Source organism: Myodes glareolus, chromosome 8, assembly GCF_982192425.1.
Source record: "Myodes glareolus chromosome 8, mMyoGla1.1, whole genome shotgun sequence".
In the NCBI taxonomy this organism is placed as follows: Eukaryota; Metazoa; Chordata; class Mammalia; order Rodentia; family Cricetidae; genus Myodes; species Myodes glareolus.
In genome coordinates this window covers 98,741,906-98,765,812 of record NC_142033.1, presented here as the reverse complement: position 1 = coordinate 98,765,812, position 23,907 = coordinate 98,741,906, and the positions used below count along the sequence as shown (strand labels likewise).

General features: G+C 46.2%; 1 protein-coding gene across 1 annotated transcript in view; it reads left to right on the top strand.

Moving 5' to 3' along the window:
- Eml6 (EMAP like 6) overlaps window positions 1-23,907 on the top strand; it is a 252,535-nt gene that overhangs the window by 194,325 nt on the left and 34,303 nt on the right. The window contains exons 22-28 of the mRNA XM_087909226.1: window positions 4,959-5,100; window positions 8,230-8,382; window positions 8,717-8,848; window positions 15,181-15,269; window positions 16,729-16,905; window positions 20,823-21,024; window positions 21,141-21,267. Of these exons, the coding sequence (XP_087765352.1) occupies window positions 4,959-5,100; window positions 8,230-8,382; window positions 8,717-8,848; window positions 15,181-15,269; window positions 16,729-16,905; window positions 20,823-21,024; window positions 21,141-21,267 (1,022 nt within the window). The remainder of the gene's footprint in view (window positions 1-4,958; window positions 5,101-8,229; window positions 8,383-8,716; window positions 8,849-15,180; window positions 15,270-16,728; window positions 16,906-20,822; window positions 21,025-21,140; window positions 21,268-23,907) is intronic.

The window sequence follows — 23,907 nt, the reverse complement described above, 5'->3', positions numbered from 1 at the left end:
CTGTTGGTGTGCAGCGAGGATCACACACCAGCAACGGCACTCATCCTAAGCGGACCACCTCTGTGGAGCCGGAGTCTGAGCACAGCAGAACTGGTTTCTCCACTAGTGTGTTGCTCAAGAATGGGGCTTGGCAGATGGGGGGAGCTTTTTTGGGCTCTTAGGCTGTTGGCAGAATTTAGTTCCTGCAACTGTAGGCCTGGTATTTATTTTCTTGCTAACTGTTGCCCAGAGGCAACTGTCAGTTGGTTACATGTCCACCCAGAGTTCATTCGCATACACCAGATTTCTCATACACTTACTTTGTCAGAGTAAGCAAGAAAAAAAAATAGATATCGCAACTTATGCAGTCACAATTTCTCTGGAACTTTCTGTCACCTTGGCCATATTCCACTGGCTAGAATCAAGCCATGGGTCATCCCACACTCAAGGGGAGATGCTTATGCCAGGCTTTGAAGAGCAGGGGACTTTGGAGATATTGTCTCAGGAACCTGTCATTCTCCACCCCTGGCCACCAGCCACAGATAGTCCAACCACATGTGAAACCTGTTTCTATAGTCTCCAAGAGCTTTATCTCTTGGAAATCCATGCTCAAAGTTCAGAATCTTATCATCCAAATCAGAGCCAAGTGTGGGTGACGCACGTTAGATATATCTCCTTCTGATCTGTGGGTCCATAAAGCTGATGACAATTTTGCTGTTCCCCACATATTTCTTTAGACCTTGCTTCACACAACCACGTTGGGTTCTCCTCTACACCCTTCCCTCAGGATACATATTTATACAGAGCCAGGTTCGAACAGCACAGAAATATTAGATGGACAGGAGGTCTGGCTGGCCTGGCAGCACGCTGCCATTGCAGGAGAAGAGGCATGGCGAGCCATTTGGGTGTGTTTCGAAGATGAAATAGAGAAATGTGCTGTCTCATTGGGGTTTCTATTGCTGTTAATTGCGAGTTTAACATGAAGAGAGAACCCTGTCAGACAGTAAATGCGCTAACAAACAGGCAGTTTTCAATAGAAGAAACACAAATAGACAATGAATATTTTCAAAGGTGTTCAACACCCTTAGCCATCAGGGACATGGAAATTAAACAGCTTTGAGATTCCATCTCAAACGACTACCATAAAAAAAATGTTGGCTTAGATGTACTGAGTGCTTCTCTGTCCCATCAGCCCAGCTCCCAAACAATGACATGGAGATTTATTATTAATTATGAATGCTCAGCCTTAGCTTAGGCTTGTCCCACTGGCTCTTTTAACTTAATTTAGCCTGTTTCTACTCATCTACATTTTGCCTTGGGGCTTTTTACCTTTTTTTCATTCTTTCTGCCCTACTTCCTGCTGCTTCTTCCATGTCTGGCTGGCCCCTGACACCTCCCTGTCTCCTTTTCTTTCTTCCTCCTAAATTCCTCCTCCCACTTACTCAGGAGATCTTGTCTTTTTCTACTTCCTATATAGATTAGATCTATGTATGTCTCTCTTAGTGTCCTCATTGTTGTCTAGGTTCTCTGGGATTGTGATTTGTAGGCTGGCTTTCTTTGCTTTATATTTAAAAAACCACCTATGCGTGAGTACATGTAATAATTGTCTTTCTGGGTCTGGGTTACCTCACTCAAAATAATGTTTTCTAGCTCCATCCATTTGCCTGCAAAATTCAAGATGTCATTTTTTTTCTGCTGTGTAGTACTCCATTGTGTAAATGTACCACATTTTCCTTAGCCATTCTTCGGTCAAGGGGCATTTAGATTGTTTCCAGGTTCTGGCTATGACAAACAATGTTGCTATGAACAAAGCTGAGCACATGTCCTTGTGGTACGATTGAGTATCCTTTGGATATATATCCAAAAGTGGTATTACTGGGTCTTGAGGAAGGTTGTTTCCTAATTTTTTGAGAAATCACCACACTGACATCCAAAGGGGCTGTACCAGCTTGCATTCCCACCAGCAATGCAGGAGTGTTCCCTTTTCCCCACAACCTCTCCAGCATAAGTTGTCATCAGTGTTTTTGATCTTGGCCATTCTTACAGGTGTAAGATGGAATCTCAGAGTTGTTTTGATTTGCATTTCTCTGATGTTGAGCATTTCCTTAAGTGTCTTTCAGCCATTTTAGATTCCTTTGTTGAGAGTTCTCTGTTTAGGTCTGTTCTTCATTTTTTATTGGATTATTGATGACCAGTTTATTGAGTTTTTTGTATATTTTAGAGATCAGACCTCTCTGTCTGATGTGGGTTGGTGAAGATCTTTTCCCATCCTGTAGGCTTCTGTTTGTCTTGTTGACCGTGTCCTTTGCTGTACAGAAGCTTCTCAGTTTCAGGAGGCCCCATTTATTAATTGTTTCTCTCAGTGTCTATGCTACTGGGGTTCTATTTAGGAAGTGGTCTCCTGTGCCAATGCGTTCAAGTGTCCTTCCCACTTTCTCTTCTATGAGGTTCAGTGTGGCTGACTTTATGTTGAGGTCTTTGATCCATTTGGACTTGAGTTGTGTGCATGGTGATAAATATGGATCTATTTTCATTCTTCTACATATTGATATCCAGTTATGCCAGCACCATTTGTTGAATATGCTTTCTTTTTCCATTTTGTATTATTTTGCTTCTTTGTCAAAAATCAGGTGTGGAGATTAATATTCAGGTCTTGATTCAGTTCTACTGATCTTCCTGTCTGTTTGTATGCCAATACCAGGCTGTTTTCAGTACTGTAGCTCTGTAGTAGAGTTTGAAGTTTGGGATTGTGATGCCTCCAAAAGTTCCTTTATTGTACAGGTTTGTTTGGCTCTCCTGGGTATTTTGTTTTTCCATATGAAGTTGAGTACCGTTCTTTCGAGGTTTTTGAAGAATTTTGCTGGGATGTTGATGCCATTGCATTGAATCTGTAGATTGCTTTTGGTAAGAATGCCATTTTTACTATGTTAATTCTGCCTACCCAAGAGCATGGGAAATCTTTTCACTTTCTGGTGTCTTCTTCCATTTCTTTCCTCAAAGATTTAAAGTTCTTGTCATACAAGTCTTCCACTTGTTTGGTTAGGGTTACTCTGAGATATTTTATGCTATTTATGGCTTTTGCGAAGAATGATGTTTCTCTGATTTTTTTTCTCAGCCCATTTGTCATCTGTGTACAGGAGGGCTACTGATTTTTTTTTTTTTTAGTTAATCTTGTATCCTGCTACATTACTGAAAGTGAAACAGAGATTTAAAAGAATCACAGGCCTGCTGTGCAGAGACTATCAGATAAAGCTCTCGGCAGAGCCGGTTAGTCTAGAGAGGGTAGGGATGTACTGTCACCCACCTGGTGTGACTCTGAGGTGAGAGACTTCTAAAGAGCCCGGGACTGGGGATGCAGAGTGCCATGGTCTCCTGGGATAATGAGCAGAGCCTGTTCACCCAGCCCCACCTTTCTCCGGGTACCCGACTGCCTAGGAGCGCCTGCCAAATCACTGTTTGCTCAGACAGCTTCCCAGTCAAACTGCCGTCCAGTTTCTCTTTGGAAAGCTGCCTGTTCCCCCAAAACATCTCAGCTGCAAGCCCCCCAGGGGCGTGTGGCCTGCCTTCTTACTGCTCTAAGCCGAGCATCTGGAATCAGCTTAGCTAATGGTCTGATTATTACTGTGTGATACGAATGTCTTCTCTATGCTGCTTTATTGAGAGATAAATTATTTTTTTTCTTCATGCTAAATGTTGATATTTAAAATACCGAGGTTTTGTTTTCATTGTTTTTATTTTATTTTGTTTTGTTTTGAGACAGGGTTTGTCTGCATAGTTGCTGGAATTCACTCTATAGACCAGGCTGACCTAGAACTCACAGAGATCCACCTGCCTCTGCCTTCCACGTGCTGGGATTAAAGGCGTGCACCACTGTCACCCAAGTGTTGCTGTTTCAAATACTGTTTTATCTCAGTCTCTGTTTCTAAGGCAGCCAGAGTGTGTGTTTGTGATAAGACACGGGCATCTGAAATGGCCTGTGTGTGTGTTACTAAGCCCCTTTTATCTTGCTGGTGGTTACACTTGGCATGTGGGCACACCAATTTATGAACAAATACTGAATCTGAACTGTGCCTGTGACTCCCTGAGTCAAAATTTAGATTTCTTTCTTTTCAGTCAGACGAAATGCATCCTGTAGCTCAGTGGTAGAATGCTTAAGTAGCATGTATGAGGCCCTAGGTTCAATCCCAGTATGGGGGCAGGAGAGACCAAGTCCAGTGCATTCGAAGGACTAGAGTTGTGGGAACCAGAATGTTGCTGTCTAGTTCCATGGCCAAGATGGATGGCCTCTATGCCTCAGAGTATGGTTTCGCCAAAGGCAATGGTCGCTTCAGCACAATGTGCTTACATCGTGTGCTTAGGATCTGAAGAGATGCTCAGTTAAAGGATTTGCTATGCCAGCATGAGGCCCTGAATTGAGATCCCCAGTACCCACTTAAAAACTGGATATGGTGGCAAACATCTCGAACTGCAAGGCTGGGGCTGGGGCTGGGCGGAGTCAGGAGCCCCCTGGAGCTCTGTGGTCAGCCAGCCTGGCTAACCCACTGAGAGACCCTTTTCAACTGTTAAAGTGGAGAGCAATGAAGCACACACCCAGTGTTGACCTCTGGGCTCACACAGAAAGCACAGACATGCTATGTAGATCATACACATCCGCACAGATACACAAAACGGGGGGATGGGCTGGGAGTTTTACAGTTTACCTGGATATTTGTTGCCACATGGGAAAATGTCTTCCATGCTATAAACAAACCTATAAGCAGTGAGTCCTGTTTTCCTTTCTGAAAGAATGGTTAGTCTCCTAAACTGCCAGCTTAAAGGCCGTGCATAAGAAATGAGTTAATGCAGTCGTCTTGGCTCAAGGAAACTGTTTGTTCATGCCTTAGCCTGTCTGAGGCACTCTCAGCCTGAATATGCAGCCCCAACTGAAGGAAGGCTAGCCAGGAAGCACGGTTCACTCTGCCCCGTTTTCTCTCCCACAGGGACACATGGAAGGGGAAGTATGGGGGCTGGCAGCGCACCCTCTCCTGCCCATCTGCGCAACAGTAAGCGATGACAAGACCCTTCGGATCTGGGAATTATCCTCCCAGCACCGTATGCTGGCAGTACGGAAACTTAAAAAAGGTACACGGCATTTTACACGTAAAGGGTGTCTGCAGGCAGCAGACTCTGTTGGATTCACTCATTCATCAGCTACTGTTACAGACCCCAAAAATAGCCCAAGCAAGGGAATTCAGGGTTCACCATGCAGTTAAAACTAAGAGCACACAGAGATTTTCCAGAAGTTGGTCTCATCTCAGAGTGCCCCAGCACCATTCACTTTGCCTGTACTGCGCAGGCGCTGGCCGTCAGGGGCCGTAGCCCTCCTCGTTGAGAGCTGAAGTGCTTCAGCTTATAAAATAAAACAGATGAAGGCAACCACTATTTATCCCTATGAATTTATGTTTATGGGAAATAAAAGGTTAGTTTGGTAGAAAAAATGAGTTGATGTCATAAATGTGTGTTGGACAATTGGCATGCAGTAGGTTCGGCAGCTGCTTCTTGCGTGGCCCTGTGTGTCAGGCGGGGTGGGGGTGGGGGATCCCACAGAGACCGTGAGATCTGAAAGGAGTCCCGGCAGCAGCTGGCCTGCTTCCTTGGGTAATCCGAGAAGAGCTTAAAATAGGACTACTTAAAAGGGGCGGACAGGGACGAAATGGCCGGGAATAGTGCAGGGCTGTGCCATTAGCGACCGCAGCTGTGTTGCCAGGCCTGGGCTTGAAGAGACAGAAGGACTAAGCTGTTGGTGGGATGGGAAGTGAGAACCGGGTGAGACAGCGGTTTTGCAGGAGGGGGTTGGAGGAGCAAACACTCCAGCCTCCCAGGCCTTCACCTTCTGGTCTTACCATGCTTCATCTTGGCCAAACCTACCCAGACACCAAGAGGCCGGGGTGCTCCTGACACACTGCACTCAGGACAGCTTCAGGCAGACAAGTGGAGATGGGTAGAATAGCTATCCCGCGGGCACAAGGGGCCGTGGAAGCTCAGCTCAGACCCTTCACCTGGACTGCTTTCTTAGGAAGAGATGAGGGAGTCGAGCCTCATGATCACAAAAATTCTTAAGGCAGGAAAGACTGAGCTTGAGCCCTGGCCCTGGCCCTTTTTTCTTTCTTTCTTTCTTTTTTTGTGCTGAGTCATTCTGTAGACATGGGAGCATCTAAAGCGAGCGTGCAAAATGAAAGCCTAGAGCTAGTAGTAGCAGCTGGGAGCCAGAGAGCGTGCTAGCACATCATTTTTACATCTCAGGTGTAGGGGTTCTCTCTCCCTCTCAGCCTCTTGGCCACCAGGTTGAGAGGGGAAGGAGCCAGAAGGGGCAACAGAAGGCTTTGTATGTGGCCCATGAGCACGAATGGAGACAGACCCCTGGAGACAGATTTTGGTGAATCAGCTCGATTTTATTCCAGAGTATAAGGGATATATAGGTTTGGGGAGCCTGGGGACAAACCCTAGTTTGCATTGAATCACACTCCTATCACAAGACTTTGTATGTGGCAGTAGAGTTCTGCAGCAGGACTCCTAGATCAAGTCTGCTTAGGAGAATCTGGGCCAAGGTTTAAGTTAAAGGTGACAGATAAGGCCAGTCCTCTAGGCCAGGGGACATCCTCCAGCTAAGGGCCAGTAGAGAGCAGGAGGCTTTAATGAAGGGAGGGAGCTGTCAGGCCACACGGCAGACTACGACCTCTAAGCAGCCAGCAGAGACACTGTGAAGGAGGCTGTCATTCTCATGGTTTACAGGTTACTAGAGTAGCTTGGTCGCGGTCCCCTAAGTAATAAATAACGAAACTGAGTGCACACTGCAGCATGGTGGCCTCCCAGAGCAACCTGCGCCCTGGTTGTCACACATTGCCTCACTTTCCCCTGGACACCTACAACTGGGTAGATGGTGGAGCAAGGATTTCGAGCCAGTCCAAAGCCATGCTCTGCACGATTGAATCGTCTAGCCCAGTAGGGCCTTCTGTGGAAGCTAGCTAATGGACTTTAATCCCTGGATTAAAGATTAGTTAAGAAGAGAAACTGCTGCTCTTAGATGACAGTTCCACCTAGTTTCCCCTGCTCGCCTGGTGTAATTATTACCGTCTCTCCTTTCACCCTAAAACACAGCCCAGTTTGTACAGTAATCAGGCTCACCGCACCCTGATGGTGCTGCCTGGGGTTGGTTGGCCTTGTATCGTCTCTCTACTAGCAGCAGGGCTGACTCACACAACGGGAATAAGCACCAAGTGGACAAATGAATGGAGATGTTGTTGACATAAACCAATTCGAAGTTACTAGAATGAACACTGCTTTTGACGTCTGTCAGCAGAGCCGTAGGTCCCTACGGAAGCCAGACGGAGCTGCTGGAGCTATCCGCACACGGCAGCATGGCTACAGTTGTGACAACCAGAATTTTCGACTTCTGCATTGTGCCCTATGATCCGTGAGGCAGAGAAATTAAAACGATGAGGGATTTTTCTAAATTAACAAATGTGTATGCCAGTCGAGATATCCTAGAAAGTGGCTTCTAGAAATTTTGTTGGAGAATTCACGCTCTTGAATGTTTCCTCTCTTCTCAGAGGGTATGTTATCCACTCGCCCTCTCAGCACCCACTGGCCCTACCTACCTTAAAGGCCCAGATACTCCAAGATAAACAAATGAATGAATAAACCTTATGGATATTAAATTTTTTTAAGATTGATTTTTTTAATGATGTGTATCTGTGTGCCTGTGTGAAGGTGTGAGCATATGCATGCAGGTGTCCAATTTTCTGAAGCCAACTGATGTGGTCAATGGGAACCAAGCTGAGGTCCTTTGCAAGAGCAGTGAGTGCGCTTGACCTATGAGCCATTTCTCCAGCTCTAAACGTGAGATTTTGGTAGTATGTGAGAGGAAGACATAGTTAAATTATGATAATTTTCACAGATTTAAAAATATTTGTTTTATGTACACACATGTCATATGTACAGACATGAAGACTAGAGACAACTCTTGGGAGTTCGTCCTCTCCTTCTACCGTGGGTTCTCGGGTTCAAACTCGGGTTGTCAGGCTTATAGAAAAAGTGCCCACAGAACTGTCCTGCTGGTTCCCAAATGATGGAATCTGAATCCCCGCCTGGGTAGTGCTAAAGGCCCAGCCACACTTAAACATGCGATACACGCGCCCACATTTCTCCCGTCTCCGCCTGCTCTGCTCAGCAGCAGAACACTCAATTATGATTTCCTCGGACCCCTTATAGGAGGAAGATGTTGTGCCTTCTCCCCTGATGGGAAAGCCTTGGCAGTAGGCTTGAACGATGGCAGCTTCTTGGTGGTAAATGCTGACACTGTGGAAGACATGGTCTCCTTCCATCACAGAAAAGAAATGATCTCTGACATTAAATTCTCAAAAGGTGAGCCGGGTGGTGGTGGTGCACACCTTTAATTCCAGTACTCGGGGCAGAGGCAGGCGAATCTGTGTGAGTTCAAGACCAGTCTGGTCTACAGAATGAGTTCCAGGACAGCCAGAGGTGTCACACAGAGAAACCCTGTCTTAAAAAGAAAAATTCAAAGGGTGAATATGGTAATAGACACTTTTAAAAAATAGCAATCTTGATACAAAAAAATTGTAAGAATGGACTGTTCTAAAAGTTTCTTTGACTGTTCTCCCACTTCAAAATCTTAAGTTTCTGGAGATGAATTCCCACATCAAATGTGGTGCTGTTTACTGTATACTTTTCTCCACAGATACAGGGAAATACCTTGCGGTGGCATCCCACGATAACTTCGTGGACATTTACAACGTACTTACAAGCAAGAGGGTTGGCATCTGTAAGGGGGCGTCTAGTTACATCACACACATCGACTGGGATTCTAGAGGTAAGGCAGGCTGTGGCTTAAGATAAAACTTAAATTCGTGGTCTGCTTAAACATCACCTCCAGAGAGAATGGCAGTTGAGCTTCAGAGGAAAACAGGAAGAGGCCGGCCCACGGCAGCGTGTGAGGCTCACCTGAGAGCCCAGGAGCGGCTGCTGTAACCATTCCGAGTATTTTTCTATTCTGTGGAGAGCTTACTAACTGAAGCCATTGGGGCTAAGATCAAGAAAACATGTGATGCCCTGAGTTACCATATGTGCCTTGGGTTACAGACGATCGGTCCTTGCCCTTCTACTCAGTCTTCCTGATCAAGACTGTCTCCCGGAGCTGGGTCCTGAAGTCTCAAGCAATTTCCATCTGTCAGTGAAGCTAGGAAGTTATGCTCGGCCCCCCTGAATTTATCTATGCTCCCCAAAGCTCCTAGCTCCCCCCTTTGCCTCCTCCAAGTTACTTCCACAAGCCATGAAGCTTGTCTGTTTAATACATCTAGCATCTGCAAAGTCTTAAGACAGAAATGTGGATCTAGAAGTAAGGCATGGCTCGTATCCTCTGTGAAAGTTATAATTTCCGGAGGAAGGTGGGCTCGTTCTGAAGGAAACTGATCAGAAGGGGAGAAACTGTGAGTCCTGGAGGAAGGAGTGAGGGGGCTTGGGATGGACCCTAAGTGCTGCACAGGGGCTCACCATTGGATCCTGGAGCAAGCATTTAGGATCCTCATTTACAAAGAAGTCCTAGTCTGTTGTGGTGGAAGAGTCCAGTGCGTGTTCGTTCTGAGGAGAGAGCTCCGAGGGAAATCCTTCCTAGGCATGGGTGACCAGACAGCCACGGAGGATGTCCCAGGCCACAGGAACATAGGGTGCAGAGGCGAGAAGGTGGGAGGGTCAGGGGTGCTTGCTGAGCAGTGGAGGAAAGGAATCTGGAGAGTCTGACGGAGATGGGGGCCCTTCTGCCGTGCTCGCTCACGCAGAATTTGGTTCTGGAGGTGTTGAGGAACTCCAGGTTACTTTGAGTGGGGCATCCCCAAGAGCAACTAATAAAAGTCAGAGAAAGCTGGCAAAGGTCTGAGCCAGGAAGAGGTTCCTGCAGGGACTCTGGGATACCTCATTTCAAGTGTTTTTCTTTGTTTGTTTTTTGCGATAGTCTTTGTCCAGGCCAGGCAGTTGTTTAGCTGTGTCCGGATTTGCTCTGGAATTTGAACTTTATTGAGCTTTATGGCCTGCAGCAGTTTTTGTACAGTACAGGAGAGAAAAAAACATGGGACTTACTGTAAGAGGCGCCAGGCCCAGTGAGGGCAGAGGGAAATCAGATAAATCCCCCTAGTTTTCAGGTCAGGGCTGTGCCAGACAGGCAGAGAGGCCAGGGCGTGGGATGGAATTCGTAGCCAGGCAGAAGCAGGGCCGCTTGTGTCTCCTGGGGTTGGTGAGGCCGAGGGGTCAGTGGGGACAGCCGCCTCTCACTCCTACTTCTGTCATCTCTGTTCTATTGTTTTAAAAACCCAAGAAGGCAATGGTTGTCTGTCTTTCTTCTTCTCGATGTATGGCGGGGTTAGATGACTCTTCAGAGCCCACCATGCACACAGCCATGGCCCTGGACCTAAGGCGTGAAATCCCCCGTCTGCCATCACTGTTAGGGGGATAAAAACCCACCAGTGGTTTTATTTTGGAAGTAAAAGAAACAGGAAAATGTGATCTATGAAATTCTGATTTGGAAGATTTTTAAAGAGATTTTAAAGAGAAAATGTATAAATATTTTGCCAGTATTAAATCTCCCAGTTCAAGCATGGCGGATATTCTCTCTCATTGGTGTGTGGCCATTATCATTATCCACCCCGAAAGCTCACTTCATCTCGCAGGACCAGAACTCTATACCCAGCAGACGATGGCTCTCCTGTAAATCCCTAGATGCTTCCATCCCGTGCCTTTCGGACTAGACGTCTCTATGCACCTCATTAGTAAAACCCCACATTGCTGTCTTTCTGTTACTAGCTCAGTTTCCTCTACACGGTGTCCTTGGGGGTCTCTCATGTGGTGGCCTGCGTCAGAATTCCCTTCTTGAGGCAGCTGATTGCTGTCTGTGTGTCTGCTCCACATTTGGCTTGGGTGTTTATCTGCGATAGCCTCCACCCTAGCTATTGTGAACATTGCTGCCATGAATCTGGGGGCACAGGTGTCTCTGTTATCAATGTGTGGGGTGTATACCCTGGGGTGGAGGTTGTTAGGTCTGCTGGCGAGGTTTTCTGAGAAACTCAGAAGCTGCGCGGCTTTGCCCTCTCGCCTGCAGCCGTCCTCAAGAGTCCAGTCAGCCCCACCCTTCTTAACACTTGAGCTCTCTCTCTCTCTCTGGCTAGTAACTGTCTTAACAGACACACAGTGGTGCCCTACTGTGATGTGGGCTTACATTTGGAGAGTTAGGTTCATTTCGGTTTTTTTCCAAGTGTGTAGGCCTTACATTGCATGCTGGAGACTGAAGAAGAAAAAGCCAGGATGGAAAACCCAAGATGTTTGTGGTCATGACCAGGTTGTTGCTAGGGGGTGGGGGAGTGCCAAGTCTGGGTAAAGTAACTTTGAGTGGAGCCATCACCTGGTGGGGGAGGGGCAATACCTTACTGTGCTCTGTTCTCACCAAGGCCAGCCCCTAGGACTGGGGAGGCACTCTGAGTAAGACCAAAGAAAAACCAGTGTTTTTGAAGAACCAACTGACAGCCCTTTCTAAAAGGGCCTTCGGGCAGAGCCACTGGTTCCTATGGCCTGAGCGCATAGTAGAATACTTGTGTTTTTAAAGTCTAAACCAGCTTGAGAATGGGAGCAGGTGCACCCATGCCTCTTGCTAGTTTAACTACAATCCTGTCAGCTGTCAACCCTCTGTCATCCAGATATCCCAGGTCCCAGCTATCTCAGGAATGTGCCTTGCTCCCGCAAGAGCAGCCTAGCTTGTCATAGCAGAGGCCTCGAGAGCATGGAAGGGTAAAGAGCAAAACTTAGAGGCAGGGGTTTGTTTGTCAGAAACAGTGAAAGCATCTGCTGTACCAGCTGGCTCAGCAGGGGCGGGGACGGCGTAGGTGCGGGCAGGCACAGGCACAGCCTCGGCCTCAGCAGCCTTCGTGACCATGGCAACAGCAGGCTCATTTGCTCTTGCAGGAACATCAGTTCCCCCAAAGGAAGGCTCATGCATGGAATAGTAGAGAAAAGAATGCATGGGGAGAGGTAAAACACAGGATTTATTGTAGGTAGAAAAAGTTCATTTCTGAAAACAATGGGATTTTTAGTCAATCAATAGTTGGAAACTTCACAAGAACTTGGTTTCTTTTTTCACTTCAAATGGCCTGGCAAGTTTGATCCCAGTAGTCCTACTCTGGAATTACCCTGACTGGGGAGATGCGTGGAAGCTGAGCTAACACATGTGACCTTTACTCTGTGTGGTTGACGATCTCTCCTTAGCTGTCAGGACAGGTTTTTTGCTTTTTTTTTTTTCTTCGTTTATTTTTTTCTGCCCTGTTTTTCTGTGTGAGCAGACTTTTCTAGTGATAAAAATGTGGGCACTGAAAGAATTCAGTTTGTATTATTTGGGGACAAGAATGTATAGATAATACAAACTTCTTTGTCTTTGCTTCTGCTCCTTGTCCTCAGATTTCTCTGTCTCTGTCTCTGTCTCTGTCTCTGTCTCTGTCTCTCTCTCTCTCTCTCTCTGTGTGTGTGTGTGTGTGTGTGTGTGTGTGTGTGTGTGTGTGTGCATGCACTTGGAGGCAGGAATAAAAAGAGAAAGCAAAGAAAGAGAATGGAGAGTGGGCAGAAGGAGAAAAAGGATGGTGACCTCACTATTTCTACCATGTAATAATTAAGGGAAGGGAGAACACACATGTCCATGGTTATGGCTTGCTTAAACATGAAATTAGTTGGTTTTAATGCATAGTCTCTCTTTCAAGGAACAGAAGCCTACTCAGACTAGCTGAAATTTCAAAGTAATGGTCTAGAATGCTTCATAGCCCCGAGAGCAGGATGCAATACCTAAGGAACTGGCTTTCAGAATGAACTGTAAACTAGGCCTGGTGGACCACACCTTTAATCCCAGCATTCAGGAAGCAGAGGCAGGAGGATCTCTGTGAGTTTGAGGCCTACCTGGTTTACAAAGTGAGTTCCAGGACAGCCAGGGCTGTTACACAGAGAAACCCTGTCTTCTAAAACAAAGCAAAACAACAGCAACAAAAAAGGAATGAACTGGGAACTTCTGAGAAACGAACAAAGCAGTTGCTCTCTCTTTCCCTACTTGGGGCAGCTGCTCCCACCAGCTGCTCTTCTGGGTCTTGTGTGTAGCTTTGCCCCCAGCCTGTACACACGAACCTCCCCTAACTCAGTTCTACCCTGTCTAGCTTCAGTTGTCCCCAACTCTCGGCTCCAAAATCCACATCTCATCCCAGCTGGGAATCCACTCGATGCCAGCTTTCTGGGAGAGACAATTTCTTATTGCCTAGCCCAGTGTGGGCCTGCGCCTTCTGGGGTCAGCATCTGTCACCAGAGTTAAACTCACCTTCAGTAGAGATGACTCTAAGGGAAAGGCAGGCCAAGGGAGTGCCCACAGGTGTCTGGCATTGTGTGGCGCTTCTTGTGTTTGTCTCCCTTGAGTCTCTAACACCCTTGCGGTCCATTCATCACCTAGACAGCTCAGTATTTGGAGGTTTAATTGTGAAGTGTGATCTTAAAGACTGTAGTTAGGCTGGGCGGTGGTGGCACACGCCTTTAATCCCAGCCCTGGGGAGGCAGAGGCAGGCAGATCTCTGTGAGTTCGAGGTCAGCCTGGTCTAGAAGAGCTAGTTCCAGGACAGCTAGGATTGTTACACAGAGGAACCCTGTCTCGAAAAACAAAACAAAACAAGCAAAACAAAAAGCTGTAGTTAGTAAGGAGAGCTGTTCCAATGGTGTCAGACTTCCAGTCCTGAGTTCTCCAGTACCTTATCATCCGAGTCATCAAGGAATGGCTGCTTCAGAAAATGTCTGACCTGAAACTTTTAATCTCTTTCCCACATGTTTTACAGTCACTTTTGAAAGTCCTAATGACATATTTTCTCTGCAGGTAAATTTAGTTCATTAGAAAAGTAATACTTGCTCACTTCCTGCTGCTGGCCAGTGAGCGATCACTTAGTCCCCTGGTTTTCTTTCTTTGTTGTTGTCCATTCGCGCATGTTTAGCCTTAGCAAAGTATGTTTATCCCAGAGCCCCTCAGCTCCCCTCAATCCTCAGAGTCTAGGCAGTCCCACCCCTGGTCATGTGATACCTTACCAAATTAGAAACTGTTAGACCAGATTAGCAGGGCAGAGCCCGGAGAACCTCGTTCCTTAATTCATCCCTTGGAAACACCAGACCTCCTCTCGATTTCAGACCAAGTATACATGTTACAGAGAGCACGCAGAGCCCCGAGGAATCTCTCGGTTTTGTTTTTCCTAGAGCGTATCACAGCGTGTAGATGCACAGTTGTGGGGGGAAGGGGAGATAGCACTTTGTGTGAACTGCTTACAGATCAAACACATGCTGCCTGGGCTGAGGCAGTCAACAGAGGGTTCCGAGCCAAGTGAGCTCCTAGCTGTGGTCTTCTCCGACACTCAGCGTCCTCTAAAGTGTTGTCATGTCCAAACCTGATTGAAATTTTCTGTAATTAAACCGTTGCAAAAAACCAGTAGATGCCATCCGCCAACACATGACACTTCCCCTTCCTGGAGGGTCGCTGCCTCGGACGAGCAGAGCTGAGTCTTTTCCACCAGCAGGCACTGCGCAGGAGACTGGCTGTATACTGCTCACCATTTTATTTGAGGAGCGCCTCTGTCTCCTTTTGAAGTCTTCAACTAAGACAAGGTTGGGAGAGGCAGTATTTGTAGTTGTTTTGTGTGTCTTTCTTATCCCTAGCTTTAAAGGCAGATTTAGGAATTAAAACTAAGCAAATGCAGCTCTCAAGGGCACCTCACTTCCGATGCCAGAACAGTTGCCCTTTCCTCATTTACAGAGACGGCAGTGGGGAAAACAGGTGAAAATTGTCATTTTGTCAGGGCTTGGAAAATTATAGCTCCTTTCAGTGCTGCCGAACAAGAAACTCGCCTCAGTTCTTACGTTACTGGACAGACACTTAAGGTAAAATTTTATGAGGCCCATTTTTTTTTGAATTAGAACTTTGGACATTATCTCATACAGTGTGTTGCTCTTTATGTGCTTTTGGAATAATGTAACATATATTTAACTCAATTTATGAGACTAATTAAAATGAATAAAATTGTGGCAGCCATACTTAGCATTTTATAACAAAATAATAAGTGCACAGTTTAATTCACTCTCTTATTTCTACCGTAACAGGGAAATTGTTGCAAGTTAATTCAGGTGCCAAAGAACAACTTTTCTTTGAGGCTCCAAGAGGCAGAAGACATATAATAAGACCGTCTGAGGTAACAGTCCAACATAAAGATTTTAAAAGGTATTTGGGGGCTGGAGAGGTGGCTCAGTGGTCTTGTACGAGCACTGGCTGCTCTTCCAGAGGCCTCGGGTTCAATTCCCAGAGCTCACATGGCAGCTCACACCTGTCTGTGGCTCCAGTTCCAGGGCTTCTGAAACCCTCGCACAGACATACATGCAGGCAAAACACCAGTGCACATAAAATGTAAAATAAATTATATATTAATATATATATATATATATAATATATTTGCCTTGGTTGAAAATCTAATCAAGCCTTGTCGATCTTAATTATGAACACAGGGCGCCGTCTACCTTTGTGCTTTTGAATTTCTTAAATATTAACCATTAAGCTGTTTTTCTGACTTGTGAAGGCTGACTGTCACTGACATTGATGGTGTTCTGCTCAGCTTTGTTCCCTGAGGACTCTGAGTCTGCTAACAAGCTGGATGGCACGTCCCCTTTTCCAGTCATCCTGCCATTTTGTACAATGTTTTTTTATGATTGTAGATTTTTAGATAATCTTTTAGCGTTCATTTGTAATAATAAACAATATTATCCATAATGAAACAGAAGTTGAACCAATCCAGTGTCAAACTATTTTTTCCCCATGCCCTTTACCCTGCATATAATTTTTTAATAATTAAGGTCAAGCCTGTGAAAAACGGAGAATCTGGTACCCGCTGCTGCTGCTGGCAGTCTAAATTCAGTCCTCAGCAGCCACAGAGCGGAAGGAGAGTGCCGACTCCCCACCCGCACCGCAGCATGAGTAACCCGACTCTCGTGTACAGACACACACACCAAAATCTTTTAAAAATTTTTTTATAATATCTACTAGCTCAGTAATTCTTTGCCAGAAGCAGTTTGCCTGCTGGAGCATTTGCCAGTGTCCATGGAGAAGGGCGGTGCTGGCATCCAAGGGGTGAAGGCCAGGCATGCTGTTAAACATGGCGTCCTACAGCACAGGACACGCCGGGGCTGACAGTAACTGATCCAGTTTGTGGATAACACAGTGATTAAAAATTAATTAAAATCTTACAAACCTTTGTTGTGGTCAGAGTTCCAAAATTACAAAATATGCTTTTGGTCTAGGAAAAATATTCGAGTATATTTGACTGTAGTGTTGGCTTATTGAGAAAAGGCAATGCTACTTTAAATGTGCAACTCAGGGGCTGGATACAACGCTTGTGTCCGGTAATGTTAGCACTGGGAGGCTGGGACAGGATTGCTGAGAGTTCCAGGTCAGGTTGGGCTACAGACTGAGACCCTGTCTTATAAAAAGAACAGTAATAATCGTAGCTAAGAACTGGAGCTCAGCACCCACTACAGATGCCTGCTGTTGGAGAGCTTGTCATCTCCAGCTAACTACTCTTTTGAAAAATGGGCTCTCTTAAAGAAAACAAGAAGAAACGAGGCTGTGCACAATGGTCACGCTCTCTCATCCTCCCGCAGATTGAGAAGATAGAATGGGACACGTGGACCTGTGTCCTGGGACCCACCTGTGAAGGGATCTGGCCAGCGCACAGCGATGTGACGGACGTCAACGCTGCCAGTCTCACTAAAGATGGCGCCCTCTTGGCCACTGGAGATGATTTCGGTTTTGTTAAGCTTTTTTCATATCCTGTCAAGGTAATACTGCATGTTTGTCAGAGATTTGATCTGTTTCAGTAATTTTCCTAAGTCTATCTATTGCAACTGTGTGGATATTTTTTTTTACTTGAATGCATAGGTAGTCAGAAATGGTATTTATTACTTCTGTAATGCTGTGTAGAAACCTCCCTGGTACTGTTTTTAAGTGAACGACTTAAGTGAAATTCTCGTGACGTAGAGGTTCCCCCAAATCCTTATCGTATGAACTGTGAATTAGATGTCATCTTGACACCTCACACTCTGCCGTTCTGACTGTTCTAGCCTAGGTCTGGAGACTAGGAACCTGCTGTCCCTGCAAGCAGCACAATTAATTGTCTTGAAGCAACTTCTGTTGTTAACAGACATCACTTGGCCCTGAGCCCCTGTTTGAAGCCTGTACCCTGCCTCTTGACCACTGAGACATCTTTCCAGTTCTCTAACAGCCTTTGTATGTAGGACAAAGCTCATCTCCCGCTCTGGGCCTCTCCAGTCCCTTCCGTCATTCCCCGTGTGCTGTGCTTTCTAGCTGCACTCCCTCTATGCAGACATCAGTCCTTCTCCAGCCGCCTAGAGGGGAGCCAGTGCTTCAGATAGACCCTGACTAGCTCACAGGACAGCCAGACTATAAGCTTCTTGGTTTTGATTTTACAATTCCATTGAATAAAATGAAACTGTCACCAACTGAGCTAAAATCATAGCTGAGCTATACGTGGAGCTGTTGTTCTCAGGAGCGTTCATGTTCCCACCCTGTACTTGCAGAATCTAGTTTCTGAACTCTGGTTATGGCGCTTTGCATCTATACCGAGAGAAGGTTCATCGTGCTTAGCCTGTCTGTCCTAGCTGCGTCTTTCAGTGCCTTCGAGACTGCAGCTCCATTCTAGCCCCATGTGTCTCGATCTTACACTCTTATTTCTAAATCATGGGAAGAGATATCAGTCAAATGCCGGTGCCAGGTGCCCCCATCCATGCCCCGTCCATGGGTCAGTCTGCATTTAGTTCCAGTTCTGTAACTGATAACAGATATTTGATACTCTCTAGCTTTCCAGTACTGCAGCTTCCTCCAAGACATTATTAAAATACTCAGTGTCTGATAAAAGGCTAGCAACTAAAACATAGTGGGCTCAGTCAGCTCAACAGACCCAGGTCTAAAGTGGTGGATCCATGGTACAGTGCTTGCCTGACTCTCCCAAGTACAGTGTTCAGTCTCCACAACCTTGAAAAAAGACCGGGAATGGAGAAATAGCAAATAGAACACAGTGGTTTACGTCTGTAAATTCTTGAGGGACCTGCATGCTGTTTTCCATAATGCTGTACCAATTTGCATTCTCTCCAACGGTGCCTTAGCATTTCCGTCAGTGTTCCCTTTTCTCCACGCCCTCCCAAACACTTGTTCCTTTGTTTCCTTGGGTACCAGTTGTCCTAACATATGTGGTGATATCTCATTATGGTTTTAATTTGCATTTCACTGGTAAGTGAGGTTTGGTGACTTTTCATACCCCCATTTTCCATTTTCATGTTGGGTTTTTGTTTTCTTTTTGCTTTTGCAGAAATATCTGTTCAGGTTTTTTGTCCTATCAATCAATCAATCTATCTATCTATCTATCTATCTATCTATCTATCTCTGTCTTTCTCTCCAGTTTATTTTTATTATTTTAAAAATTATGTGTATGTGTATGAGTAGAAGTGTCCCCAGAGACCAGAAAGGGGACTTCGATCCCCTGGAACCAGAGTAAATGTGGTTTCAGTGTCTAACATGGGTGCTGGGCATTGAACTCCAGTCCACTAGAAGAGCAGAGGCTCTCTTAACTATTCAGCTGTCTTTCTCTTCACTTCACCTCACTGTCCATATATATCAAGCTGGTCTTGAATTTACTGTGTTCCTCCTGCTTCTGCCCTTCCAAATATTGCTATTGCAGGTCATGCTTTTTTTTTTTTTAAATCTAGTTTTTCTAGCTCAGTTCCCTTACCCAATTGCCATGCTAATAAGCATAGTTGCTCTGGGTCTGAGCAAATTCACTGTCAACTGCAAACTGTGTTCTCCCTGCAAACACATCACAGCCCTGACTCCACAGTGAGTGTGTGTGTGTGTCTTGACTCCACGGTGAGTGTGTGTGTAGAGAGGAGCTGTACAGAAGTAAGGCTGTATGAGTTTGTGAATGTGGAACACTGGTCTGACAGAGGTAATGGGTTATAAAAAGAGACACCAGAGGCAGGCCTGGTGGCACTCGCCTTTAATCCCAGCACTCCAGAGGCAGAGGCAGGCGGATCTCTGAGTTCAAGGCCAGCCTAGTCTACAAGAGCTAGTCCCAGGACAGCCAGGTGTACACGGAGAAACCCTGTAACCCTGTCTCAAAACAAACAAACAAACAAACAAACAAACAAACAAAAAAAAACCACTAAAGAAATAAAAAGACACCCAAGTCAGACATGGTGGTTCATGTCTGTAATTCCAGCAGCTGATAGGCTGGCATGGAATCATCCTAAGTGTGAGGTTGGCCTGGGCTGTACAATAAAGTCCTGCTTCAGAGAGAAAGTACATCGAGTTCCTATTTCTGACACACAACACTCCCAGTGTCCAAAATGCAAGCTTCATTCTTAAACTGCCTTCTTGGTCATTTCACCTGTTCTTACTAGGCATGGCCGCCTTCCAGGCCTTGTTCTTCTCCTGGCCAACACCCCTATTATATTCTCCTTTACACTTTTACAAGCCATCTTTGCAAAAGTGGATATTTGGATCTTTTAATTTTGGTTGCTTTCCCTTCCTTCTTTTTAAAGATTTATTTTTACTGTTTTTTAAAATATGTATATGTGTGTGAGTGGGTGTGTATGTGTACATGAATGCAGGTGCCCTCCAAGGCCAGTAGGGGGGCATTAGATCTCTGCACACAGAACCCTGGAGGCCTTAGAAATGCCTTCTTGGAAATGCCTTCTTCTGCCTGTTTGCTTCTCTGGCCTTCCCACTCTGCAAGCTTAGTTGAGAACTGGGTAGGTTCCGGGTGGCAGGGAAGGATCAGCTGACCCAGAGAGCTACAGAACCCCACGCCTGCCCTGTGTCCCAGTGCACCAGTCCAAAGCCCTTGGGTAGCCTCTTCTCTGTTCTGTGCTATCGTTTTTTCTTCTGGCACACCACCAGTCGCTGGCTCCTGACCCAGAGTTCATGTGGCTTGCCGCACTGTGTACGGTATTCCCTGGGAGCCAGTGAGAGAATGGAAAAAGCAGTTCTTTAGGTGGCTCCCACGGGAGCTCTTGCTGCCAGGCCGTGTCTCATGAGCCCAGAATGGAAGCTCTTCCTGGTGCCAAGGCAGGCTTCCCAGCACTTTGCAGGACACCCCTGGGGGCAGCCACAGGCACACCCTGCCCTCCCCGCCTCAACACCTGCTAGTATGGTGGTGCAGCCTGGGCCCGGCGCTCTGAAAGCTTCCAGCAATGACTTGAAAACCGGACTTTATTTATTTAGATTTGCCTATGGACAGCAACTTGCTTTTTCATTACAACGGTTCTTTGAGTGGTTTCTCCTTCCCAGTGTCCATGGGAGAAACTGCTGTAGTATTTGTTTACTTGAGGTCCCTTGCTTCCTTCTGTCCTTGCCTGAGTTGTGACGGAAAAGCCACCATGGGGATCGACTGGGAGTCAAGAGTTCACACTAAACACTTCTGGGCCTGATGTGTTTGATGTTAGAGAGAGACACAAAAACAAACCATTTCCTTAATTCCCAAATGCATTTCAAAAACACGTGTTGAAGACCTTTTGTGGACCAAGTGCGGTCTTGTGGGAGCCCATCCCTGCCGCACTGAGCATGCCCTCTCATGATACTGGCGGAATTGCTGCTTTGAGCAGTTCCATTAAGTCCTAGATAACAGGAATCAAGAGCTGCTGGTAACTGGAAACTAACTGCCAGCTTCTGGCTGTATTTGCAGGGACAGCATGCAAGATTCAAGAAGTATGTGGGGCACAGCGCACACGTCACCAACGTGAGGTGGCTGCACAATGACTCTGTGTTGCTCACGGTAGGAGGCGCTGACACGGCCCTGATGATCTGGACCAGGGAATTTGTAGGGACCCAAGAGAGCAAGCTGGTGGACAGTGAGGAGTCAGATACAGATGCAGAAGAAGATGGAGGTGAGCCCCAATCAGCCATACCCTTTCCATGATGACGACAGCTTTCTCTCTGCCCCCAACCCCCGCACAAACGCCTGAAAACCAGCTCATACCCCAATCTCTTTCTGTTGTTTGAGGTTATGACAGTGATGTTGCTAGAGAGAAGGCCATTGACTACACCACCAAGATCTACGCCGTGAGCATCAGGGAAATGGAAGGCACCAAACCACACCAGCAGCTAAAGGAGGTGTCCATGGAAGAAAGGTATGGTGTTTGCAAGGTCTGTTTGCATTTCTTGTGCCTGAAAACAAATCGATTTGAACAAGAGTACAGTTCTTTGCCCTTGAGTTTATACCAAACTGAGACTTTTATTATCTGCCTAGACTCTTAACCTATGCACAGACTTAAGTGAGGAAATTGCCCAGTGCCCTCAGCCCAAGCCAAGAGGCATTCACAGTTATGCAGATTGGTTATGGTGTATGGCTTGGATAGGTAAGACACTGGACTGAGCTGGGCTTCCCTCGCGTAGGGGAGGGAACACGAGAGCCCCAAAGGCCCCTGAATGCATGACTAACAAGACAGCTTGCTGATCAGCAGGGTGGGAGGGCAGGCATTTAAAGTGGGTCAGGGGACATTGGTGGACTGGCAGAAGGGAGCCACCTTCCAGTCCGACCGGTCTTTCTGTGACAACCATCACTTGATGTACTTTCTTTTGCTGTGCCCTCACTTGCCCAGCTCTGTGCAGGGGGCTAGTGTTTCCAGACCCTGTGAATGCCTCACATCGGCAGTGGGTTCTAAGGCTGTGCTGTGCCTTTCTGGTCTGCTCTTTTAAGTACTGACAAGAAGACTTTGCCAAACATTATAGAATTTAAAAATGTAAAGCTCATAATGACATAATTGACTATGTTCCTAATTGGGAAGCATAAATATCGAATAAAAACTAGAATTCGAAGAGAATCTCAGGGGTCTGACCCAGGCTGACCCACATCTGGAAAGTTCTCTGTGAACCCTTTTCCTTGAGGTAGGCGGGATGACCAGGGGTGCCTCGACACCACACTGTATGCCGAGATTTAAGGTTTTGCTTTTGATAGAGCCGTCTGCCATATTCCCCGCTCCAACCTCTCACTCCAGTTCAGTGGGAGACTTCAGGTTAGCTTGCTGAGTGCTGTGTTATTGGTGAGAAGCATGTTGAGCCCTAACTCTCTCCTTGAGCCTTTATTAAAGTTACATGCTAACTCTTCCCGTTGAATCCTTATTACATGGTACAGTACAGAGGGAAGTTTTCTTTTGCTTAGAAAATACTGTGAAAGGACTGGATTCTAAGAGCTGAACAAAGGAGCACACACACACACACAACATACACACACACACACACACACACGCACACGCACACGCATACACACACACACACACACACACACACATGCACACAAATGTATGAATAGGCCGGCTGCTTAACTGATCTACCTGAGAAAGGCATTTGGTCTGAGTTAAATCTCTTTACAAATAAAGTATTCAGCCTCTCCAGTTTCACATTCCATCATGAATGGAATTGGCTTCCCATTATTCCAAGGGTGCTCAAGCTGGTCTCTATAAAACTCGGTGGTGTATCATTGAAATGTAGACCCAACACTAAAGTACTGTCTTGTAACCTCCGTCCCAACTCCCTGGCTCCACATTTGGTCAGGTGTGACCCATGTGTCACACAACCACTCCTTGTCTATTACCTCTCTGCACAGCTCTATAAAAAGCCATGCTGAGCCGGGCGGTGGTGGTGCACGCCTTTAATCCCAGTACTTGGGAGTCAGAGGCAGGTAGATCTCTGTGAGTTTGAGGCCAGCCTGGTCTACAAGAGCTAATTCCAGAACAGGCTCCAAAACCACAGAGAAACCCTGTCTCGAAAAAACAAACAAACAAACAAACAAACAAAGAAAGCCGTGCTGAGATGGGGCATGAGGAAGTTAACAGTTTTCCACTTTAAGATTAAAACATGTGAACACACATTATTTTCTTTATTTTTCCAGATTGAAGAATTGTTATATGTTAGGCACACTGACTTGAATCTTTATTTTTTTAAAACAAGAAAAAATATAGAATTATAAATGTAGAATTATAAGCGAGCATCTGTCTACTGTCACTTTAAAATAGAATTCGCCCTGGAATGCAGTGAAGAAAGCATGTAGTAAAGAAACCATTTTAAGGTAAGTATAGGGTTCAGAGAAAGCATCAGGCCTTTTCTATAGACAGCAATTTCCTTGATAACTTAAAAGCCCTGACAGCCCCAGTTTATAGAAGGCTTTTAGTCACAGAGACAATAGCAGCTGCACGGCATGCTGGGAGTGCTGCGCGCCCACACTAACCAGGGCAACCCGTTAGCATGTAGAGAGAGAAATCCAAATCTGAGCCAAGGATAAGCAGCCTCTTCCATCCTGGTCAGTGATTTTAGGGGACTCTGGGCCTCGGAGATTAGACTAGGCAGTTCAAAGCACAAAAGAGAGGAGTATTGGGCAGAAGAAACCAGAGTGAGTGATAGGATGTGAGTTAGGACTGAGCCCTTGGAGCTTCTCCCAGGGCGTGTCCAGGCCAGTGCTGCCCTGTGACTCCTTGCCCTGCTGATCTCTCCTTGTTCCCGTGCTGTGTAATGCCTGGAGATACCCGGACCAAGACATATTCCAGTGAGAAGTGCGTGCTTGGAGCGGCTGCTCCGTGCAAGGACCTTCACTTGGTCTCCTATCCGTGCTCCGGGCATCTGTGTAGCTAACCAAACCCCTCCCCCCTTCCTCCCGAGAGGAGTGCGGCAGCTGTCACACTGAGAAAAAATGCCTGGTGACAGCTGCACGCTCTGCGTCAATCACTTGGGAAGCAACAGAATTTTTTATTCTGAAGACAGCCATGGATTGTTTC